This window comes from Budorcas taxicolor, chromosome 5, assembly GCF_023091745.1.
Source record: "Budorcas taxicolor isolate Tak-1 chromosome 5, Takin1.1, whole genome shotgun sequence".
NCBI classification, from domain to species: Eukaryota; Metazoa; Chordata; class Mammalia; order Artiodactyla; family Bovidae; genus Budorcas; species Budorcas taxicolor.
Window position 1 is genome coordinate 148045792 of NC_068914.1, and position 22090 is coordinate 148067881.

Here is a 22090-nt window from a genome sequence, read left to right on the forward strand (position 1 = left end):
CCATCTGTGGGATTTTCCAGGCAAGAGTACTGGAGTGGGGTGCCATTGCCTTCTCCTGTCAATAAAAGAACAGCCTCTAAATCCCAATACAGAATCCAGACAAATTCATGCCCTTGGAGGGTTTGTGTCTATCAGCCGCTCCTTGTTGTTTTGTTGTTGTTTAGCTGCCAAGTCATGTCCGACTCTTTGCGGACCCATGAACTGAAGGACGCCAGGCTTCCCTGTCCTCCCAGACACTCCTAAGCAATTAAAAACTTTCACCCTTCCTGGAATTATTTTAAAGATCTCCACTTTGGGCATTAGGCCTGGAATTTAGTATCTGTATATCATTCCAGTACTCTTGCCTGGAAAATCCCATGGACGGAGGAGCCTGGTGGGCTGCAGTCCATGGGATCGCTAAGAGTCGGACACGACTGAGCGACTTCACTTTCACTTTTCACTTTCATGCATTGGAGAAGGAAGTGGCAACCCACTCCAGTGTTTTTGCCTGGAGAATCCCAGGGACAGAGGAGCCTTGTGGGCTGCCATCTCTGGGGTAGCACAGAGTCGGACACGACTGAAGCGACTTAGCATAGCATAGCATAGCATATCACTTTTTAAAAAATGTTTTATTCTGAGAACCGAATAGATTCACTGGAAGCAGTAAAGAGTGCAGAGGGGCCCAATGTGCCCTTCATCCAGTTTCCCCCAATGATTATGTCTTATAAAGCCACAGTCCAGCATCAAACCCAGAAAAGTTACATTGTGTGGGACTTTAAATGGTACCTTTTATCACCAGTAACTTTGATATGTGAGTCACATGCTTCACTTAATAGTCTTGCCATATGTGTGTGATATGTCTATAGAACTTTCGTCTGCTTAGCAAGGGGTTGGTTCCATTTGTTCTCCATTTGCTTACATGCATAGGAAAGACTGGAGCATTTTTTTTTTTAAAAGGTGATTAATTTAAACCATATTTTTAAAAAAAGCTGGTTACTTTAGAGCTGAGATCTTAATAGCAGATGTTCTGTCTGAATTTCTTGAATAATTGCCTCCCTTTGTGGCTAGTAGAGCCCTGTATGTCACTTGACTTGTGAGCAGTGGGTCACTCGTTGAGAACACCACCCACTCCGGGGTCTTGGTTCACCTGATGGCCAAGCCATTCATCAGCCTTCTTCTGTGTCCAAGAGAACATGATAGGTTGAAGAAACACGTCATTGGATTTATAGCCACTGTGGCTTCTAACTAAGAGTCTGTGGATGATGCAGCTAGTGAATGACCGAGACCTGACTTTAGTGAATGACCCCAACCTGACTTCAGTTCTCGAGGCGTCTCCCCCTTTTACAGCTTGTCTCAGAGACTATAAAGTCCTTTAATGTCATCCTAAGGCGGACTTTCTCCAGAATCCTCTTCCAATTGCTTGCATCAAAAAATTCCAAAGATGCAACAAAAAAATCCCCAACCCAATGCATACCGAGCCTTCTGACTTCAAACCTAAATGATGCGGGACTATCCATGCTACCGTGGCTGCCATTTTGTACAAATGATTGTCAGTTGACTGTATTCTAATTTTAAAACCATTTATGGGCAGAGCATTCACATTTCAAAGTACTCTGTACCAAGGTGGTGCTAATATTTTTTTTTCCCCTGATCTTTTAGCGTGGACTATTTTTGATTGAGATTAGGTTTTCTAGGATTATCCATCTCCTTGTATATATGTAAAAAATCTCCTTCATGACAAAGATTTGAGAAGCAGTGGCAGATTTTATTTTCTTGGGCTCCAAAATCACTGTGGATAGTGACTGTAGTTATGAAAATAAAAGACACTTGCTCCTTGGAAGAAAAACCATGACAAACTTAGACAGTGTATTAAAAAGCAGAGATATCCCTTTGCTGACAAAGGTCTGTAAAGTAGCAGCTATGGTTTTTCGTGAGGGCTAACCTCATAGCTCAGTCCATAAAGAATCTGCCTGCAATGCAGGAGACCTGGTTCAATTCTTGGGTCAGGAAGATCCCTTGGAGAAGGAAATGGCAATTCTCTCCAGTATTCCTGCCTGGAGAATCCCATGGACAGAGGAGCCTAGCAGGCTATAGTCCATAGGGTCACAAGAATCAGACACGATTTAGGGACAAAACCGCCACCGCCATGGTTTTTCTGGTAGTCGTATATGGATGTGAGTTGGACCATAAAGGTGGCTGAGCACCCAAGAATTGATGTTTTTGGACTGTGGTGATGGAGAAGACTCTTGAGAGTCCCTGGGACAGCAAGATCAAACCAGTCAATCCTAAAGGCAATCAACCTGAATATTTATTGGAAGAACTGATGCTGAAGCTGAAGCTCCACTACTTTGACCACCTAATTCGAAGAGCTGACTCGTTGGAAAATACCTTGATGCTGGAAAAATGTGAAGGCAAGAGGAGAAGGGGGCGGCAGAGGGTGAGATGGTTGATTGGTGATGAATTTGAGCAGATTCTGGAAGGTAGTGAAGTATAGGGAAGCCTGGCATGCTGCAGTCCATGGAGTCGCAAAGAGTTGGACTCGACTTAATGACTAAACAGACACGGCTTAGAAGCAAAGCTGTTTGCTGGACTTTGTGCAAACTGACAAGTTTTCCATGTGAATCTGTTTGCTAATTGGTACTCTCCTCCTAAAAGCACCAGCTCCTCTAGCAGGCAGCCACCACGTGTCTGGCCCAGAAGACTTCAGTCCTGCTCTCCAGTTACCAATAAACACATGCCCAGGTGAAGTCAGCATGGCTGAACTTACTATTAAGAAATTACTATTTAATATTGTCGATGTGAGTGAGTCACCGATCTTGACACTTGCCAGTGGCGTGCTCAGCAGCAAGTCTGTGGAGGAGCTGGGATTTATTCTGAGACCCAGAGTTTCCATTCTCTCACACAGAAGGACTTCCCTGCCGAGGCTCATTAAAAACAAGGCTGAGAGCTGGGACTTGACAGACACCGACAGCCCTCAGTGAAACCTTTTGACTGCTTAGCGATGGGAGCTAGACACAGGCATCCAGCCGGCTTCTGGGTTTTATCTAAGCCCTTGGCTCAGGCACCCCGGTACCTGCTCCCTCAGCCAGCCGTACCGTGCTCGGTAGCGCCCTCTGCTGCCTCTTTGCGGAGAAAACCCAGCTGTTGTTTCAGCCTGTGATCCCTGCCTCCCCATCATGGGGTCTCCTCCAGCTGCTCTGTGAGAACAGCCAGTGCTTCATTTTCGTGAAATCTTTAGTTCTCCACCCTTCTCCCCAAAGTGATGAGCTTAGCCATCTACTCATCCCCGAGGGGAAATATCACACACCGGAGTGATGAGTTCATTCATTTTCCTACCAGACTGCAGTGTGGAAGGTTATTGGGGAAACCAGTTGGGGCTGAGAAATCATCGGTTCTTATTTGCAAGCACCCGATGAACCTGAAGTTATTGGGTCCAGCTGATCCACCTAACAAGTGAACGGAATTTCAAATATATGCCTAACTCCAGTAAAGAGAAATATACTGAAAAGAGGTGAGAATAGAGGTGATGTTTATTTGACTCATGCTTTGTTCTCTTGGATTCTTGGAATCTAGACTTTGGGGGCATTTACCTTATTTTTCCCTGGTGGCTTGCCTGGACTTCCCTGGTGGCTCAGACGGTAAAGAATCTGCTTGCAGTGCAGGAGACCTGGATTCGATCCCTAGGTTGGGAAGATCTCCTGGAGAAGGGAATGGCAGTCTACTCCAGTATTCTTGCCTGGAGAATTCCATGGAGAATTCTTGCCCAGGTTCCATTCTAGAGGAGCCTGGAGGGCTGCAGTCCATGAGATCACAAAGAGTTGGACACAACTGAGCAACTAATACACACCTTATTCTTCCAGCCTCTTGCATCCCATTTTGTGGTTAGGATAATTCTTATTAAGTTGAGGTTATTAATCTGTCTTCTCCAAACAGTCACATGGCTGATTCACTTAGAAGCTGGGCTTCCTCCCCCTGACTCCATTTGACTTTGCATGACTTCTTCCAGGAGGAAGACCTTTTGCTGGTCCAATGGTATACTCATGTTGATTCCTCTGTGTGACCATCCTAATACACTAACAAGATAGCTCGTGCTTGAATGAGGATGATAGACTCTGACCTCTGATGGGTGACTTACTCACAACTGCTGATGCTCCCCATCAGTCCCATAGACTCAGTCAGCACTTTTGGATGGGACTTTATACAGCACTGGGCTTCCCTGGTGGCTCAGCCAGTAAAGAATCCACCTGCAATGTGGGATACCTGGGTTCAATTTCTGGATTGGGAAGATTCCCTGGAGAAGGGAACAGCTACCCACTCTAGTATTCTTGTCTGGAGAACCCCATGGACAGAGGAGCCTGACAGGCTACAGTCCATGGGGTCGCAAAGAGTTGGACATGACTGAGCAGTTAACACTTTCACTCTTTTATATGGCACCATCTGATGCACAGCATAACTGATATGTGGCCACTCACTTTCTGTTGGGTCACGTCTAGTGATGGCTTCCATACCTCTGAAGCTAGCCCATCTATTTTTTTTTTTAATTTATTTTTTCCACTGGAGTACAATTGCCTTACAATGTCGTGTTGGTTTCTGCTGTACAACCATGTGGATCAGCCATCTGTAGACATATGTCCCCTCCCTCTTGAGCTTCTCCCTTCCACCCCCTGCTCCCATCCCGCCTCTCTAGGTTATCACAGAGCACGGAGCTGAGCTCCCTGTGCCGTGTAGCAGCTCCCCGCTGGCTGCTGCCTCATCCATGGTAGGGTCTATATGTCAGCGCTGCTTTCAATTCGTCCCACCCTCTCCTTCCCCTCTGGGGTCCATAAGTCCGTTCTCTAAGTCTGTGTCTCCATTGTTTCCCTGCAAATAGGTTCATTTGTATCATTTTTCTAGATTCTATATTTATGCATTAATATACGGCATTTGGTGTATTCTTTCTGACTTACTTCGCTCTGTTTGATGGACTCTAGGTCCATCCACATCAGTACAAATGACCCAATTTTATTCCTTTTCATGGTACATCACCACATCTTCTTTATCCATTCATCTGCCCACCCATTTTTAAAGACAAGATACTAAAAACTACTCCCAAGGGGAAGAATCCAAGCCCAGCTCTCATATGCCTTGTTGATGGAATTACTGAAGCAGTCAGGGCGTTCCAAGTGGGAGGTGCTTTGGGGGTGATGGACTTGGGGAGGGTGCTGCTTGGTGCCCCCGTGACCCCGCAGCCTCTGTCTTCTGCAGCAAGGAGATGTGTGACCGGCAGAACGCCTTCACCATGTGTCCCCTGTGCGACACGTCCTGTGACTACTGGAACCTCAGCTCGGCCTGCGGGACAGCGCGGGCCAGCCACCTGTTTGACAACCCTGCCACCGTCGTCTTCTCCATCTTCATGGCTCTGTGGGGTAAGTCATTACCATGAGCCTGGCTCCCATGCAGGGCAACTCCAGATGGGCGCAGGGACCAGAGCCAATATTCTTCGGTTTACTTCCTTAGTATTCAATCCTTATATCTTTAGTGAAACTTTTATTTGCTGATTTGGTTGCTCTGGGTCTTCGTGGCTGCGCGGGCTTTTCTCTCGCTGTGGTGGGCGGGGGCTACTCTCCTGTTGAGCACGAGCTCTCGGGCTTGCGGGCTTGCATCTGCTGGGCTCTGGAGCACAGGCTTAGTGGCTGTGGTGCACGGACCTAGTTGCTCTGTGGCATGTGGGATCTTCTCAGATCCTGGATTGAACCCGTGTCCCCTGCATTGGCAGGCAGATTTTTTTTATTACTGAGCCGCTACGGAAGCCCCTGCTGCTGCTAAGTCGCTTCAGTCGTGCCCGACTCTGTGCGACCCTATAGACGGCAGCCCACCAGTCTCCCCCGTCCCTGGGATTCTCCAGGCAAGAACACTGGAGTGGGTTGCCATTTCCTTCTCCAATGCATGAAAGTGAAAAGTGAAAGTGAAGTCGCTCAGTCGTGTTCGACTCTTCGTGACTCTATTGTCTGCAGCCTACCAGGCTCCTCCATCCATGGGATTTTCCAGGCAAGAGTACTGGAGTGGGGTGCCATTGCCTTCTCCTATGGAAGCCCCTAGTCCTTATATTTTAAGAAACATTTTAGGGACAATAGATTTCTCTCCTTTACTCATACATGGGACTAGAACTAAGAATATCCTCCGTGGCTTTATTTTACATATATAAAGAGATGGAGTATATAAGAGATGGAGTAATCTTATATTATAATCTCATATAGAATTTGTTTGGAAATTGAATCCGTGCATGCTTTGAAAATCCCTAATACACTCATAGGCACCTCCAGGTACATCTCCTAAGATGTGCACGTCCCAGATGTCATTTGGTGTCACACCTGGAGCCAGGGGGTGACTGCCACGGTCACAGGGTTAGCTGGGGGCAAAGGCAGGCCTAGACGCATCTCCCATCTCTGCGTTCAGTTGCAATTTCCAGGACACCACAAGTGTAGACTGCAGAGATTTCACTTAATGCCAGAGAGATGTTTTCCATCTTCCCACTAAAGGGATTTGTGAAGGAAGGAACAAATAGTTCCTTCAATTTCCTCCTCCTCCCTTCCCCCCCCGGCCCCGCCCCCCCCCCCCCCCCTCGCCGCCCAGAGTCTTGGGGTAATAAACTTCCTTTGGGCCACAGCCATCTGATCATAAACAGAGACACACAGACACACACATGCACTCTTCTGTTAAAAAACTGGAATATCCACTCCTGTGGTCACTGAGCATTTCCAAGAAGACATACCCACGGGTATCACGGAAGGGAGCAGGGGACCCTGTGTCAGCCCATTGGGAGCAGCCGTCTGCCGTCGTCTCATCCTTACAGAGTGGGCCCTCATCTTTCCGGTCACAGACTGGTCAGCTGAAGCGGTTAGGTTTACTGCTGACTCCAGGGGGCTTGAAGGACCTGCCAGGATGGGGCGATGAGTCGCCCCATCCTGGGACTGTGTGCGGGAGAGGGAGGTCTCTTCTAGAACTGCTGTTAGAACCAGACCCGGCGACCTCCGTCTCTCTACGTGGGTGGAGATGGAACTGGGCTGGAAAGATTCCCATGTGACCTGGCCACCAGGGAAGGTATCCAGGGGAGCCTCTGTTCTCCCAGGAAGAACGGCCACTGCCCAGGACCACGTGGCAGTGTCAGCCCACAAAACAGCAGCAGGGTGTCAGAGGACACGGTGCCCATGGCCGTGTAGCTCTGGAATTGTTCACAGGAAGGGTCAGGGGGACAGAGGGAAGTTGTAGCTTGTGGCCTGAACAGTCTCAGGCGGCTCTGTGCCTTTTGTCCATAAACAACATCTTGGTTTTTTTCTTTTTGGGGGGGTTTCCTTTTTTTTTCAATTTTTTTAAATTTTTTAATTGATGGAAAATTGCTTTACAATTTTGTGTTGGTTTCTGCTGTACAGCAATGCAAATCAGTCATAATTTTATGTATGTATACCCCTTCCCTCCTGAGACGCCTTCCCACCCCCAGCCCGGTCCCAGCCCTCTGGGTCATCACGGAGCCCTGAGCTGAGCCCCCTGCTGCACAACAGCTCGCCTCTCACTGTCTGTTCTGCACACGGTAGTGTGTATACACAATATACATACTGTGTATACACAGCAGTGTGTATATGTCAGCGCTGCTCTCTCAGTCTGTCCCCCCCAACCTCCCCCACTGTGTCCGCAAGTCCATTCTCTACTAGGTTCATCTGTACCATTTTTCTAGATTCCATGTGTGTGTGTTAATATATGATACTTGTTTTTCTCTTTCTGACTTACTTTACTCTGCATAAAAGGCTCTGGGTTTATCCACCTCACGACAGCTGACTCAAATGTGTTCCTTTTTATGGCCAAGTAATATTCCATTGCATAAATGTACCACAACTTCTTTATCTATTCATCTGTCCAGGAACATCTAGGTTGCTTCCATGTCCTGGCTTTTGTATACAGTGCTGCAATGAACATTGGGGCTCATGTGTCTTTTAGAATTGTGGCTTTCTCAGAGTACGTGCCCAGTAGTGGGATTGCTGGGTCATATGGTAGAAATGAAAAGACGCTTACTCCTTGGAAGGAAAATTATGACCAACCTAGATAGCATATTCAAAAGCAGAGACATTACTTTGCCAACAAAGGTCCGTCTAGTCAAGGCTATGGTTTTTCCAGTGGTCATGTATGAATGTGAGAGTTGGACTGTGAAGAAAGCTGAGCGCCGAAGAATTGGTGCTTTTGAACTGTGGTGTTGGAGAAGACTCTTGAGAGTCCCTTGGACTGCAAGGAGATCCAACCAGTCCATTCTGAAGGAGATCAGCCCTGGGATTTCTTTGGAGGGAATGATGCTGAAGCTGAAACTCCAGTAGTTTGGCGAAGAGTTGACTCACTGGAAAAGACTCTGATGCTGGGAGGGATTGGGGGCAGGAGGAGAAGGGGACGACAGAGGATGAGATGGCTGGATGGCATCATCGACTCGGTGGACGTGAGTCTGAGTGAACTCCGGGAGTTGGTGTTGGACAGGGAGGCCTGGGGTGCTGCGATTCAAGGGGTCGCAGAGAGTCGGACACGACTGAGCGACTGAACTGAACTGAACTGAACTGATGGCTGATTTACGCTTGTGTGCTGTGCTGTGCTTAGTCACTCAGTTGTGTCTGACTCTTTGCAACCCTGTGGACTGTAGCCTGCTAGGCTCCCCTGTCCATGGGGATTTTCCAAGAATACTGGAGTGGGTAGCCTATCCCTTCTCCAGAGGAACTTCCTGACCCAGGAATCTAACTGGGGTCTCCTGCATTGCAGGCAGATTCTTTACCAGCTGAGCTACCAGGAAAGTCCCAGATTTATTCCTAGTATTAATAAAAATATAAGGAATTTTTATTCCTATGATGCAAAGAGCTAACTCATTAGAAAAGACCCTGATCCTGGGAAAGACTGAAGGCAGGAAGAGAAGGGGATGGCAGAGGATGAGATGGTTGAATGGCGTCACTGACTGAATGGACTTGAGTCTGAGCAAGCTCTGGGACATGGTGAAGGCCAGGGAAGCCTGCCGTGCTGCAGTCCATGGAGTGGCAGAGTTGGACATGACTGAGTTACTGAATAACAAATTAATAAAAAGCGGCCTCTTGGAATCACCTCAAATATGCTGGAACTGACTGGAGCCTGAAATGCCCTTTCACCTTTTGCTACCCTGCAGCCCTAATTCCCATGAGTCTGTCTTACAGATATGACCGCGACTGACTGAGTGGCTAAAGCTTAATTACTCTGGTCTGCTACCCCTTAAGGCCTTTCCTGGGATGTGTGATTCCCTGTCACAGGGAGACTTGGTTTTCAGCTGTACCTTCCCACTTCCTGTTTTCTTTTTTTCCCCTCAGGTGGATGCTTTTATTTGTAAACAAATAAAACCACCAAGAAATAAAAAAAAGAGAACTTCTCAGTAAAGAAAATGAGATTGTGGGCAGAGCTGAAAAAAAAAAAAGATTCAGGGGTCCAAGCTGTGCTTTGTGACTATTAGAGATGGAGAATCCCTGGCCTTGCAGATCTGGGCTTCCTGCATCCTCTCAGAAGTGGAGGCTGGGAACTTCCTTGGTGGTCCAGTGGTTAAAGTGGTTAAGAACCTGCTTTGCAGTACAGAAGATGCTGGTTTGATTCCTGGTTGGGGAACTAAGATTCCATAGCCTCGGGGCAGCTGAGCCCGCATATTGCGGCTAGAGAACCTGTATGTTGCAATGAAGACCCAACACAGCCAAAATAAAGAAAAAAAAAAAAAAGGAAGCAGAGGCAAGGAGGACATTGTCTGAATCACCCACCTCTCACTGACCTCCCCACTGACCCATCCAGGCTGCTCTGTCACCAAACTCTCAAACAAGGCAGTCTCTGAATTCCTTACTATGCCAGTTACTTCATTTTGCTGCAAATAAGGAGAATGGTTTTGATCCCGAACTTAGGACACAAGCTTTCTGCGTGGTCCTAAAATGGGGGCAGGGCTGTCCCTTCCCACTTTTGATTCCCAACAGCTGTCCCTTTTCGGTGGATGAACAGATACCTCCATCCCTCCTGAGTTCTGCGACGATGCCCCCGTGCCCCCCACCCACCCCGGGTCTCCTCTCTCTTCCCCTCCTGTGGTACCAGCAGTGCAGGGAAAACGAATGGAGTGGGGTTTTATCAGTGCTTCCGGGCTTAGGGTTTGGTTTTGTTATTTTAACAGCTTTGCTATGTTTTATGTGATTGTGTATTTGGTTACAGCAGCCAAGAGCCTGAGGGCATGACTGCCTACAAATTACAATTAAAAATAATAGTTATGCCTCTCATTACATGATTATTATGATCAGTGGTGCTGTGCTGGGTGGGCCTGGGCCAGGGCCCAAGGCTGCCGGGAAGGAGGCTGGGAGAAGTCTGGGAGAAGTGGTTCTCTGCAGAGAGAGGGTGGGGCAGGAGACAGGGGGTGGGGTGGAGGGGTGGCTGAGCTGGGGGTGGGGGTGGGGTGTACAGAGGGCAGGAGTGGGAGTTCACTGAGCTGGGGTTGGGAGTAGGGTGTACAGAGGGCAGGAGTGGAAGGTCACTTAGCTGGGGTCAGGAGGTCGAGTGAGTAGAGGGCAGGAGTCGGCCAGACCCACGGCTGGTGGAGGCATCAGGCCCAGCCCCTCTGGGGTTCTGGCTTCAAACTCCAGGGAACTTTGGAAAGACAGTGAAGCCATATTGAAAGTAGGGAAGGGAGAGGTGAAGGGAGGAGGTCAGGGTCAGGGTCAGGGTCAGGGTCAGTCCTAAACGTGGGTCTCAGTCCTGCTTTGTACCCATCACCGTGAGCCTTGCCCGGTGTTACTGAAGTCAGTCCTCTCAGCCGAGGTGCTGAGTAACCTGGACGGAGGCTGGTCCTCAACCTTGGAGCACCCTGTCCTCCTCTCTTAAGTGGGTGAAATCATGCCTACCTGTCTGGATGTGTGTGCAGGGCAGCTGGTGTGGTACCTGGCATGCGATATCCACTGGGAGCTGCTCTCCATTGTCACGAGGGTCCTTGATATCCCCCTGAGTCTTCCTCAGTGACTTTTAAAGATTTTGTATTGGGGTATAGCCGATTACCTGGTGGCTCAGAGGTTAAAGTGTCTGGCTGCAATGTGGGAGACCTGGGTTCGATCCCTGGATTGGGAAGATCCCCTGGAGAAGGAAATGGCAACCCACTCCAGTATTCATGCCTGGAAAATCCCATGGACCAAGGAGCCTGGTGGGCTGCAGTCCATGGGGTCGCAAAGAGTCGGACACGACTGAGCAACTTCACTTCACTTCACTTCATAGCTGATTAACAATGTTGTGAACAGTTTCAGGTGAACAGTGAAGGGACTCAGCCGTACATATACATGGATCCATTCTCCCCCAAACTCCCCTCCCCTCCAGGCTGCCATATAACCTTAAACAGAGTTCCCTGTGTTGTTCAGCAGGTCTTTGTTGGTTACCTATTTAAAATACAGCAGTGTGTATGTGTCCATCCCAAAGTCCCTAAATATCCCTTCCCCTCATTTTTGCCCCCTGGCACCATGTTTGTTCTCTAAGTCTCAGGGACTCTGTTACCCTGTCGTCTGCTCCCGTTCTGACTTCTCTCTTTCATGGAGACCACAGTTGGTGTGCAGAGCCCTCCTCGGGCGCTGGGAGCTGCACAGGGCAAGGAGAAGCATCCCCCCAGTTTGGAGAGCATCCCCAAGCCATGGCTGGGGTCCAGAGGTCGGGGTGCACACACACAAAAGGAAAAAGTCTCAGATTCCAGGAACCAAAGATACAGATTTTTTTTCCCCACACACTGTGAGGCATGTGGGATCTTAATTCCCTGACCAGGAAACCTGTGCCCCCTGCACTGGAAGTGCAGTCTTAACCCCTGGACCACCAGGGATGTACAGATCCGTGCACCGCAGTGTAGCACCAAGTGAAACGTACGTAGCTTCAAGGAACCACATGCCTGGTCAGGCTCTCAGTGTTTGCTAAGCTCAGCCCTGCACAGTGCCCCAGCTGAAGAAAAGTTTGCAGTCCTGTTTCTGTGCTGCAGACCTGAGTTGCAATCGATGGTCCGGTGTGGCAGGCAATGCAGGGTGCCCAGGCTGTTACTGGGGGTGATGTAGTGGGGTAGGGGTGGCCTCAGGGACTGTCACACCCCTTCCTTTTCCAGCACACCAGACCTAAGGGCTGTAGGAGTGCAGAGGAGTGGGCGCCCAGGAGTCTGACCTTATGGTGCTTGAGCTGGTCAGGAAACAATGGAGGCAGCACTGGAGGGTGGCGTGGTACAGGGACAGTTTGCACAAGCTGGGGGTGAAGAGGGCAATGAGGTGATGCCTGAGCAGCAGAGCAGATGAGAGGTGTGTGCTGACAGATGGTGAGAATGGATGGGGACAGACAGGATGGGCCAGATACATGCATTCTCTGTATCCAGAGGGAAGAATCTTGACAACAGGGACCCACTCACTGCAAGTTTGAGGGGTTGGTGGCATCCTCCTTCTCCCTGCCCCTCAGCACTGCCCGAATGCTATTACTCCTCAAAGCTCAGCTCAAATACTCTGGCAGCTGGCACCCCCTCTTCTGCATGCCCACAGCCCTTTATCTGTGTTGTTTGTAAGTCCCTGATCACTTTATGCTTTGTACCGTAGCTATTTAAAATCTCTCCTGATAGACTAAATCACTTGAGAGCAAAATCCACATCAGATTCACCTAAGCTCCTCACGATGTCTTGAGCAGTGTTTGGTATATCGCAGGTATCTTAGGTCAGGTTTTCACGTTAGGAAATCCGTTCAAGCTTGCTCAGATAACAAGGGGTTATAAGAAAGTAGGAAGCAAGCTTGTGGATGCAGGAGATGAAGTACAGCCAGGCGCCTGGGGAACTGGAGCAGGAGGAACTATAAGGAACCTTTCTCCTTTCTTCACATGCTGCGAGGTCTGTCCCATTTCTCTTTGTGTCTCTTAGCTTCAGTTTTCAAGAGAGAGAATCTGATTGGCCCCGTCAGCAGTATCAGGTGTCCAATCCTGATCTAAAGAAGCCGTGGCTTCAGGGCTGAGGGAATTGGTTCTTTCTGGAGCATGTTGGGCTGCCCTTCAAGGGCTATGGTTGGAGTGGGCAAGCTGACCAGTGTGTCTGGATGGTAGGCATTCAACAGATATTTGCTTGGAGAATGAATGAATGTCACTTCTGGGAGCTGCGTCTCCCAGCTGCCTGCAGGATGGAGTAGAAGTCTGAGACCCTGGACTCAGGTAGAATTATTAGGAGATGTGACGTAATCTCAGGATGAGATGATTCAGGCCCAGGAAAGGGAAGTTGTGCGGGGGACAGAAAGATGGAGAAAAATGTGAGAGGAAGGTGCAGGAAGAGAGAACATGTAGGGAAGATGAGGTTTGTCTAAAAAGGCTAAGAGCCATCATTCCAATTTCTTACTTTTTTAAAATGTTTCTATTCTTCCTTTCTTTTAAAAAAATTTTTTTATTATCTTTATTTTTAAATTATGAATTTATTTATTTTAATTGGAGACTAATTACTTTACAGTATTGTATTGGTTTTGCCATACATCAACATGAATCCGCCACGGGTGTACACGTGTTCTCCATCCTGAACTCTCCTCCCTCTTCCCTCCCTGTACCATCCCTCTGGGTCATCCCAGTGCCCGAGCATCCTGTATCCTGCATCGAACCTGGACTGGCGATTCATTTCATATATGATGTTTCAATGCCGTTCTCCAAAATCATCCCACCCTCTCCCTCTCCCACAGAGTCCAAAAGACTGTTCTATACATCTGTGTCTCTTTTGCTGTTTCGCATACAGGGTTGTCGTTACCCTATATATGCGTTAGTATATTGGTGTTTTTCTTTCTGGCTTACTTCACGCTGTATAATAGGCTCCTTTATTTCTTGAGATCAGTGTTTAAGCTTTTCTTATAACCTAGAAATGGGACTTCCCTGGTGGCTCAGATGGTAAAGAATCTGCCTACAATGCAGAAAACCTGAGTTTGATCCTTCTGTCGGGAAGATCCCCTGGAGAAGGGAATGGCACCCACTCAAGTATTCTTGCCTGGAAAATACCATGGACAGAGATGCTTGGCAGGCTATCATCTGGATGGGTCACAAAGAGTCGGACATGACTGAGTGACTAATATTCAGTGTGTATCCTCCACTGGGTGAAGCCTAAGGGTGCTCGCAATCCACTCTTCAAAATTAATAGAATTTTTTCTTTCTTTTCAAGCTACCATGTTTCTTGAAAACTGGAAGCGATTACAGATGCGACTGGGCTACTTCTGGGACCTGACTGGCATTGAAGAGGAAGAAGTGAGTTCTCTTTGGATTTCTGCTTTGGTTTGCCCCTGGAAATAAATTGTCTTGAGTGAAATAGCTACTTTCTTTGCTCTCACAGGAGCTGGTCACCTGCCAAGTCTTGCTGTGACCCCTTTCCTAGCTCGGCTCCATCTAAGCCAGTGTTGATAGGCACTGAGGCCAAGAGTTGAAATCCTCTATCTTCTCTTGGCCTGTAAGACCTCAGACTTGATGGGTAGCCAGATGTGCTTGTGACCATTGGTGGGAAAAAATGGCACAAGAAGCAAGCCTTGCCATAGCCTTGAGATTCAACTCAACATTCTTCCACCTTCTGTCTCATTGGTGCTTGAGAGCATGAAGCAAGAGGCTGTGACCCAGACATGTTATATGGACGTGTCTGGATGCCCCTGGTAGCCTGCTGGGGGTCAGGTGGAGGCATGGGTGCCAGGTGCCTTTGATGTTTATGGAGAAGGAAAGAACCACTCACCCAGTACCCTGTCAGCAGATGTGACGTTGGAACATGAGCTAAGAGAAAGCGTAGGTTCTTTCAGAGTTGAGTTTTATGGACAGATGTTGTTTAAAGGATGAAAGTAACTGATCTGCCCTTGGGGCTTATTTGAGAACTAGGGCCCCTGATGATATTGGCAAGTTAATGATGACCAGCATGGGCACGGTTGCTCATAGTTACCTATTCCTACTTGCTGCCATTGTCTGAACAGCAGAAGTGAATATTAGCAAGGCATTTGCGTTGCCGTGGGCATTGTCGATGAGGTGGTGGAACAGTGTCCAGAGGTCCAGGAGGCACCTTGAGTACCATGGACTGGCTGGCTGCAAGCATATGGCGGCCTCATGTAGAGCTGACTTTTTCTGTATTCTCCATCACTTATTGATGTCTGTTGCCTTGGAGACTAGGGACCCCTGGTTCTGTGACCCTGATGTTTTGATCCAAGCTAGTGAAATTCCCAGTTTAGTCTTGCTCCCAAGTCTGTGTGGTTCTGTGGTCTGTGATATGGCATCCTCCCCTGTCCTTAAAGCTCCAGGTATTCAGCTTGCCTTTGAGCAGGTGGGCATTCGATGACCATGGATTGAGTTCACACGCTCACTCTATCCCCAGTCGTCTGCGTTTAGCGTATGCCTGGGGACTCATAGCATTGCAGATTCTGTGGCAAACGAGAGAATGTACATATGGATTCTGCCTTCAGAGTGGATACAAATTAGTTAAGAAGATAAGCAACGCAGAATAATGAAGGCAATTGCATTTCTTGGGGGAAAGTGGCCAAAGTAGTGCTTCCAACGGAAAGAGCTGTCAGAGTTGGGCTGTGTGGGTGATTTTGTCCTGTTCCATTTCATTCCAGAGACAGAGAGGGAGAGAGGAGAGAAGAGAGAGGAGAGGGCTGTAGCTGGATGTGGGGAGAGGGTGGGGGCACAGCTCCCTTCTCCTAAGGCCAGGACTCTGAGGTCTCCAAGGAAAAGAAGAAGAAGCTTCTTTGCACCTAAGCCTGTGTGAGGCCAGAAACAGGCCAAGTGTGTCTTCCGAGTAGCGTTGAGGAAGCCAGCAAGTCTCTCTGTAGAGAGGATGTGTAAACACATTCACGTGGAGAAAGGCATCTATCAGGACTCGGTGCCCTGGAAATCTCAGTCCTGGGCCCCTGGCAGGAGTGAGATGTTAATCCGTTTTTGTTTCTTGTAGCCAGATTTCCTGTTTCCTGCTTTACCAATGAGCCATGGTCAAGTCTTGGGACGGGCCTGACTCCAGGAACTCCTGTGCAGGCTGAGAGGGGCCTGACCAAGCCTGGGTTCACCCTGGCACAAGGAGCTGGTCCTGACAGGCTCTCTGTGTGAGGTTCCTGGGGGCGGATCAGTTCTGCAAGCATTGTTTATGTGCCCCTGTGTACCAGACTGGGGGCAGGCATGACTGGGAGAAGGGAGGACAGCTGTGTCTTTGCTTCCAGGTATTTAGATTTTTGGACTTGGATATTAAACACACTTTAATTTGAGTTAAATCTGAACATGCACATCAAACTACTATGGACCAGGTTCTGATTTGGGATGTGGCACCCCCACAGACATGGTCTTCGAGTATCTTCAAAGGACTGAATTCAGCTAAGGGGCAATCTGGTCTCTGAATGTTTAGAATACAACAGTGAGTTTGAGAGAAATTACTTCTGGCCTAAAAGAATGCTTAAAAATAATAGACTTAAGGCAGAAGGAGAAGGGGGCAGCAGAGGATGAGATGGTTAGATGGTATCACCGACTAAATGGACATGAATTTGAGCAAACTCTGGGAGATAGTGAAAGACAGGGAAGCCTGGTGTGCTGCAGTCTATCAGATCACAACTAAACAACAACAAAAAAATCAAGGTTTTGGAGACTGGGTGAATTTTAATGAGCAGCAAAGGGATGAACGGGTACCCATAGGAGGAAACAGCCAACGGGACCGTTGATCTGGGGAAGCTTAGGTGTGGCTCAGAGGTAGTGAGATGCCTGGGAAGTGTCGCTGGCTGCAGGGAAAAGGGATTGGGCTGCAGTGAGGGGCAGAGCAGCAAATGCAGTCTGGTGGCCAGGCCAGGGAGCGTCCTGATTGCTGCTCTGCCTCCTTAGGTCATGAGAAGGCATGGAAGGCAGGATTGGTAGGTATTTGTGACCTGCCCTGGGACTTACATGAAGTGTCAGGGGCAGATTTAGTGTTAGTTGCTCAGTTGTGTGCAACTCTTTGCGACCTCATGAGCTGTAGTCCTCCAGGCTCTTCTGTCCATTGGATTTCCCAGACAAGAATACTGAAATGGCTTTGCATTTCCTTTTCCAGGGGATTTTCCTCACCCAGGGGTCAAACTCTGATCTCCGTCATTGTGGGCAGATTCTTTACCATCTGAGCCACCAGGGAAGCCCTAACCTGTGTTCAAATGAGGGGCAAGAGAATGGCAGATACTACCTGGGCTTTGGGGAGAGGGACACAGGAGTCCTTGAAGGTTGTGATTAGAGCTGTTTCTCTGATCTCCAAGTCTCAGGAATCCTCCTGTAGGCAGCTGTACAGACAGAACCCCCAGACAGCCTTCTTTCCTGTGATCTTTATTAGTAAATACATGGGAGGGGAGGGTGCTAACTCACACAGAGACCAGAGACATCCACCCTCTGTCCCTCCCCCTTGGGCTGCCCCCTCCACATGGGACACCATGGAAATGAGCAGGGGAATGGGGAAGGCAGCTGGAGAATCCACCTCCTGGGTCAGCAGCCCCAGCCTGAGGGGCCTCCTTGTGGAACCAGTGGAGCTGTCCCAAAAGACTCCTTTGGAGCCTGTTGAAGGAGCCTCCTGCCAGACCTCACGAGTCTTTGCTCTGAGGTGGGGTGGTCTTCATTTTGGCCACCTCTCTTGCCCAATTACCTTCTGCCCTCAGGCCCCAGATGTCCTTGGGACCCCTCAGAGATGGCCTTATCTGGGCATAGAGTCCTCCCCTCCATTTCTCCCATTCACATCTACCATATCAGGCTTAGCTTTCCCTAATGGCTTCCCATCACATAAGACACAACCTCCTGCCTCCCCTCTGAGCCCAGCTCATGGTGGCCTTCTCCTCCTCCAGAAATTCCAGCCTCCTGGATCTGCCTTCTCTCCACGGCTCCTTCTAGGCTTTGCACTGGCTCTTTCTGCTGCCTCGAAGGTGCCAGTCTCCACCCTAGCTAATTCTTTCCTGGCTTTTCTGTCCCAACGTCACCCTCCTCCGGCTGTTGTTGTTCAGTCCCTAAGTCATGTCTGATGCTTTGCGACCCCATGGACTGCAGCACGCCAGGCTTCCGTGTCATCCATTATCTCCCAGAGTTTGCTCAAACTCATCTCTGTTGAGTTGGTGATGCCATCCAACCATCTCATCCTCTGTCGTCCCATTTCCTCCTGCCCTCAATCTTTCCCAGCATCAGGGTCTTTTCCAATGAGTCAGCTCTTTGCATCAGGTGGCCATAGTGTTGGAGGTTCAACTTTAGCATCAGTCCTTCCAATGAATATTCAGAATTGACTTCCTTTAGGATAGACTGGTTTGATCTCCTTTCAGTCCAAGGGTCTCTCAAGAGTCTTCTCGAGCACCACAATTTGAAGGCATCAATTCTTCAGTGTTCAACCTTCTTTATGGTCCCACTCTCACATCCATACCTTCCCTAAATCCCCCTTCTGAAGTGGCCAGCCTGACATTTCTCCTGCTGCTCTGATTCCCCATCTGCTAGCTTCTTGTTGGTGGATTTGTTTGGTTACTGTCACCTCCCTTCACTTGGGGATAAGCTCCTGGAGAGGAAGGACCTTATATGTAGCCTCAGAACTTGGAAAAGAGCTCCCATGGGCTCAGAGCACAGGAGATGCTTGATGGTTCTTGGATGGAGACCTTTGTTGATTGCATCTGCAGATTTACCTCTGTAGATCAGCAAAGACTGGTTCTGAGCTGGCCTAGGCCCTTTCTTCAGGACAGCTCCTGAGGGATCAACCAGATGGAAGCAGCTTTGTGAAATGTTTCCCAAAGCTTTGTGGGAGGGTTATGTATTTGTGATGACTTGGCATCAGACCACCCATCCAGGGAGGCTATGTTTAATGATGACCTGCCCACGGCTGGATATGTCAGAGCCACGCTCATGGGGGTCTAGATGCTACTCTGGCTGGGAGCTCATTGATCCAGCTCCCTACCTTTGCGGAATCTTGTGATCTAACCTGATCTTCTTGACTGTAAGCAGGGAGATCCTTGTCTGACCTTGCTGCATTTGCAAAGCAGAGGAGGCTAAGATTCCACTTTCAGAGCCTGGGACTCCTGTCTATGTGCCAAGAGCTTTTGGCTTCTTATAAACAAATGAGGCGGTCTGAACTGGGGCCCAGAGTATGGTGCAGGGGGCCACAGCCACAACTGGGAGATGCCTCTGTGTGATGTCACATCTTTGGAAAATCAGGGACTGGTCAGGAGCCTCGTCTCATCAGAAGAGAAGGCCCTGAAGCTCCTCTGCAGTGGGTGACAGGGTGAAAGCAAGTCTTGCTTGAAGGTCTTTGGAATCGAGATTCTGGTACTCAATAGAAACACTCAGCTATTATTTTATAGTTAAAATCTTCCATGGCAATCATATAGAAGAAAAGCAACCAGATTTCAGAGGCCATGGAGGAAAAGGTCACACTGTGTTTCTCAGAGTATTTCTGCAGGATGTTATTTGCTGGAAATGAAAGTTTTGTGGGACCTGCTGGGCTGAAGAATATTCAACAGGAGAACCTTTTCAGAGCTTTTATTAGGCTCCTCATGACTCTCAGGTGACACGTTGTAAGGAGTTTTCCAATCAGTTCGAGCCTGGAATCCTTTTTTAACCCCAAACCCTCCTGGCACACACATTAGGAATTGCTATATTGGAGGACGGATGAAGAGGAAAGACCAAACGAAGTGAACTTCACAAGCATTTAGGGATTTCTGTGTGCTCCCAATAAGGGCTTCCCTGGAGGCTCAGAGGTTAAAGCGTCTGCCTCCAATGTGGGAAACCCAGGTTCGATCCCTGGGTCGGGAAGATCCCCTGGAGAAGGAAATGGCAACCCACTCCAGTATTCTTGCCTGGAGAATCCCATGGACAGAGGAGCCTGGTAGGCTGTGGTCCACAGGGTCACAGAGTGTCAGACACGGTGCTAATTACTGTGAGAAGCACGAAATAGTACAGACCAGATAGCAGATTCTTATATTAGGATGTAAAGACTCTCACATGCAGAACAACTAGGAAATAATAAAAGAAAAATATGTGATCAAGAACTACATGTCGTACAAGCTATAAAGCTCGAGGGTTTTGAGAGAAGGGAGGCACCGCCATCTGTGGTTCAGCAGGCAGAGAAGCCCCCACCTCTCAGGGTGGACAGTGGAGACCTGTTAATGATGGGAAGCCTTCAGAATTCTGGAATAGCTCCTTCTCTCTTATATCAGTTATTCTTATGAGTCAGGTGTGTAGTTTCTCCTCTCCAGCATCATGGCATTTCCCAGGAAAGTTAGAGATAGGTAAGGAGCCTAGCTTGTTGGCTTTCAGAATCTCTGAGCCATGAGCAGTGATAAGGGAATGTGTGTTCTCTGAGTCTGCTGAGAACCAGCTCGGGGATCCCTGCCTGGGAGTTCTCGGTAAATGTTGCAGGAATGTGAAGTCCTCATATCCTGGATATTGGTCCTTGAAAGCTGCAGGGAAGACACTTAACTTACACCATTAAGTTCTCTTTGAAGTCAGCCGTGCATCTTCCTGCCCCAGCCCCTGAGTTGCTGGGACTGTGGTCTTTCCGACGAGCCAGGCTCTCTTTCTCATGCCTGGTGACTCACTGTTCAGGTTTGTGTTGCTGAGTGGCCCCGGGGATGTCTCCTGAGCACCGGTGTACTTGTACTCACCTAGACTGAAGGGGAAACAGGTCCAGGCACGCAAGTTTTAAGATTCCCTGTGGCCGCCTTTAGCTTTGCTGTTTACTGGCCGCCATTTTTAGCTCACGGAAGAATGACTTGAGGAAGACAGCCGGTCCTTGCCCTGACATCCAGCTGTGGGGCACATCTGTTTCTCCAGCTGGGACTAGGCTTATTGAAACTTACAATGGAGGCTGGGGATAGATGGTGGGGTGGCCAGAGGTGACCTTTGGTCACTGCTGTGTATCAGCTCAGGGCTCCTGTCTGTATCAGCTGCTTGTTAACGCTTCCTCTCTCTTTTCTCAACACCGGCACTGCCCCCAGGAACGTGCTCAGGTTTGGTTTTCAGTGTGATAACAACTGTCGTGTGTCCTTTCCTGCCACATTGTGTTCCTGGTTTTCCGGGTCTAGACGCCTCGTGGTTGTGTGTGGTATGGCAATTGTGTGTGGTGTGGTGGCTGCCTGTGGTGTGGTAGTTTTGTGTGGTGGGGTGGCTGCCTGTGGTGTGGCACTCTAGTGTGGTGTGGTGATTGTGAGTGGTGTGGTGGTTGTATGTGGTGTGGCAGGTATGTGGTGTGGCGGTCATGTGGTGTGGCGGTCGTGTGTGCTATGGCGGTTGTGTGTGGTATGGCAGTCGTGTGTGATGAAATGGTTGCATGTGGTGTGGCAGTCCTGTGTGGTATGTGTGGTGTGGCGGTCATGTGTGGTGTGGTAGTCGTGCGTGGTGTGGTGGTTGTGTGTGGTGAAGTGGTTGCGTGTGGTGTGGCAGTCATGTGTGGTATGTGTGGTGTGGCAGTTGTGTGTGGTGTGGTGGTTGTGTGTGGTATGGTGGTCATGTGTGGTGTGGTGGTTGTGTATGGTATGGCGGTTGTGCGGTGTGGTGGTCACGTGTGGTGTGGTGGTCGTGTGTGGTGTGGTGGTTGTGTGTGGTGAAGTGGTTGTATGTGGTGTGGCAGTCATGTGTAGTATGTGTGGTGTGATGGTCGTGTATGGTGTGGCGGTCATGTGTGGTGTGGTGGTTGTGTGTGGTATGGTGGTTGTGTGTGGTGAAGTGGTTGCGTGTGGTGTGGCAGTCATGTGTGGTATGTGTGGTGTGGCAGTTGTGTGTGGTGTGGTGGTCGTGTGTGGTGTGGCGGTCGTGTGTGGTGTGGCTGTCATATGTGTTGTGGTGGTTGTGTGTGGTATGGTGGTCATGTGTGGTGTGGTGGTTGTGTATGGTATGGCGGTTGTGTGGTGTGGTGGTCGTGTGTGGTGTGGTGGTCGTGTGTGGTGAAGCAGTTGTATGTGGTGTGGCAGTCCTGTGTGGTATGTGTGGTGTGGCGGTCGTGTGTGGTGTGGTGGTCGTGTGTAGTGTGGCTGTCATATGTGTTGTGGTGGTTGTGTGTGGTATGGCGGTCATGTGGTGTGGCAGTTGTGTATACTGTGGCAGTTGTGTGTAGCGTGGCCATCGTGTGTGATGTGGTGGTTGTGAGTGGTGTGGTGGTCAT

At 49.1% G+C, this 22090-nt stretch overlaps 1 protein-coding gene across 1 annotated transcript in view; it reads left to right on the forward strand.

The window, feature by feature from the left end:
* Positions 1-22090, forward strand: part of ANO2 (anoctamin 2) — a 335990-nt gene that overhangs the window by 159636 nt on the left and 154264 nt on the right. Inside the window, exons 12-13 of the mRNA XM_052640077.1 lie at positions 5224-5384; positions 14159-14241. Coding sequence (XP_052496037.1) covers positions 5224-5384; positions 14159-14241 — 244 coding nt within the window. The remainder of the gene's footprint in view (positions 1-5223; positions 5385-14158; positions 14242-22090) is intronic.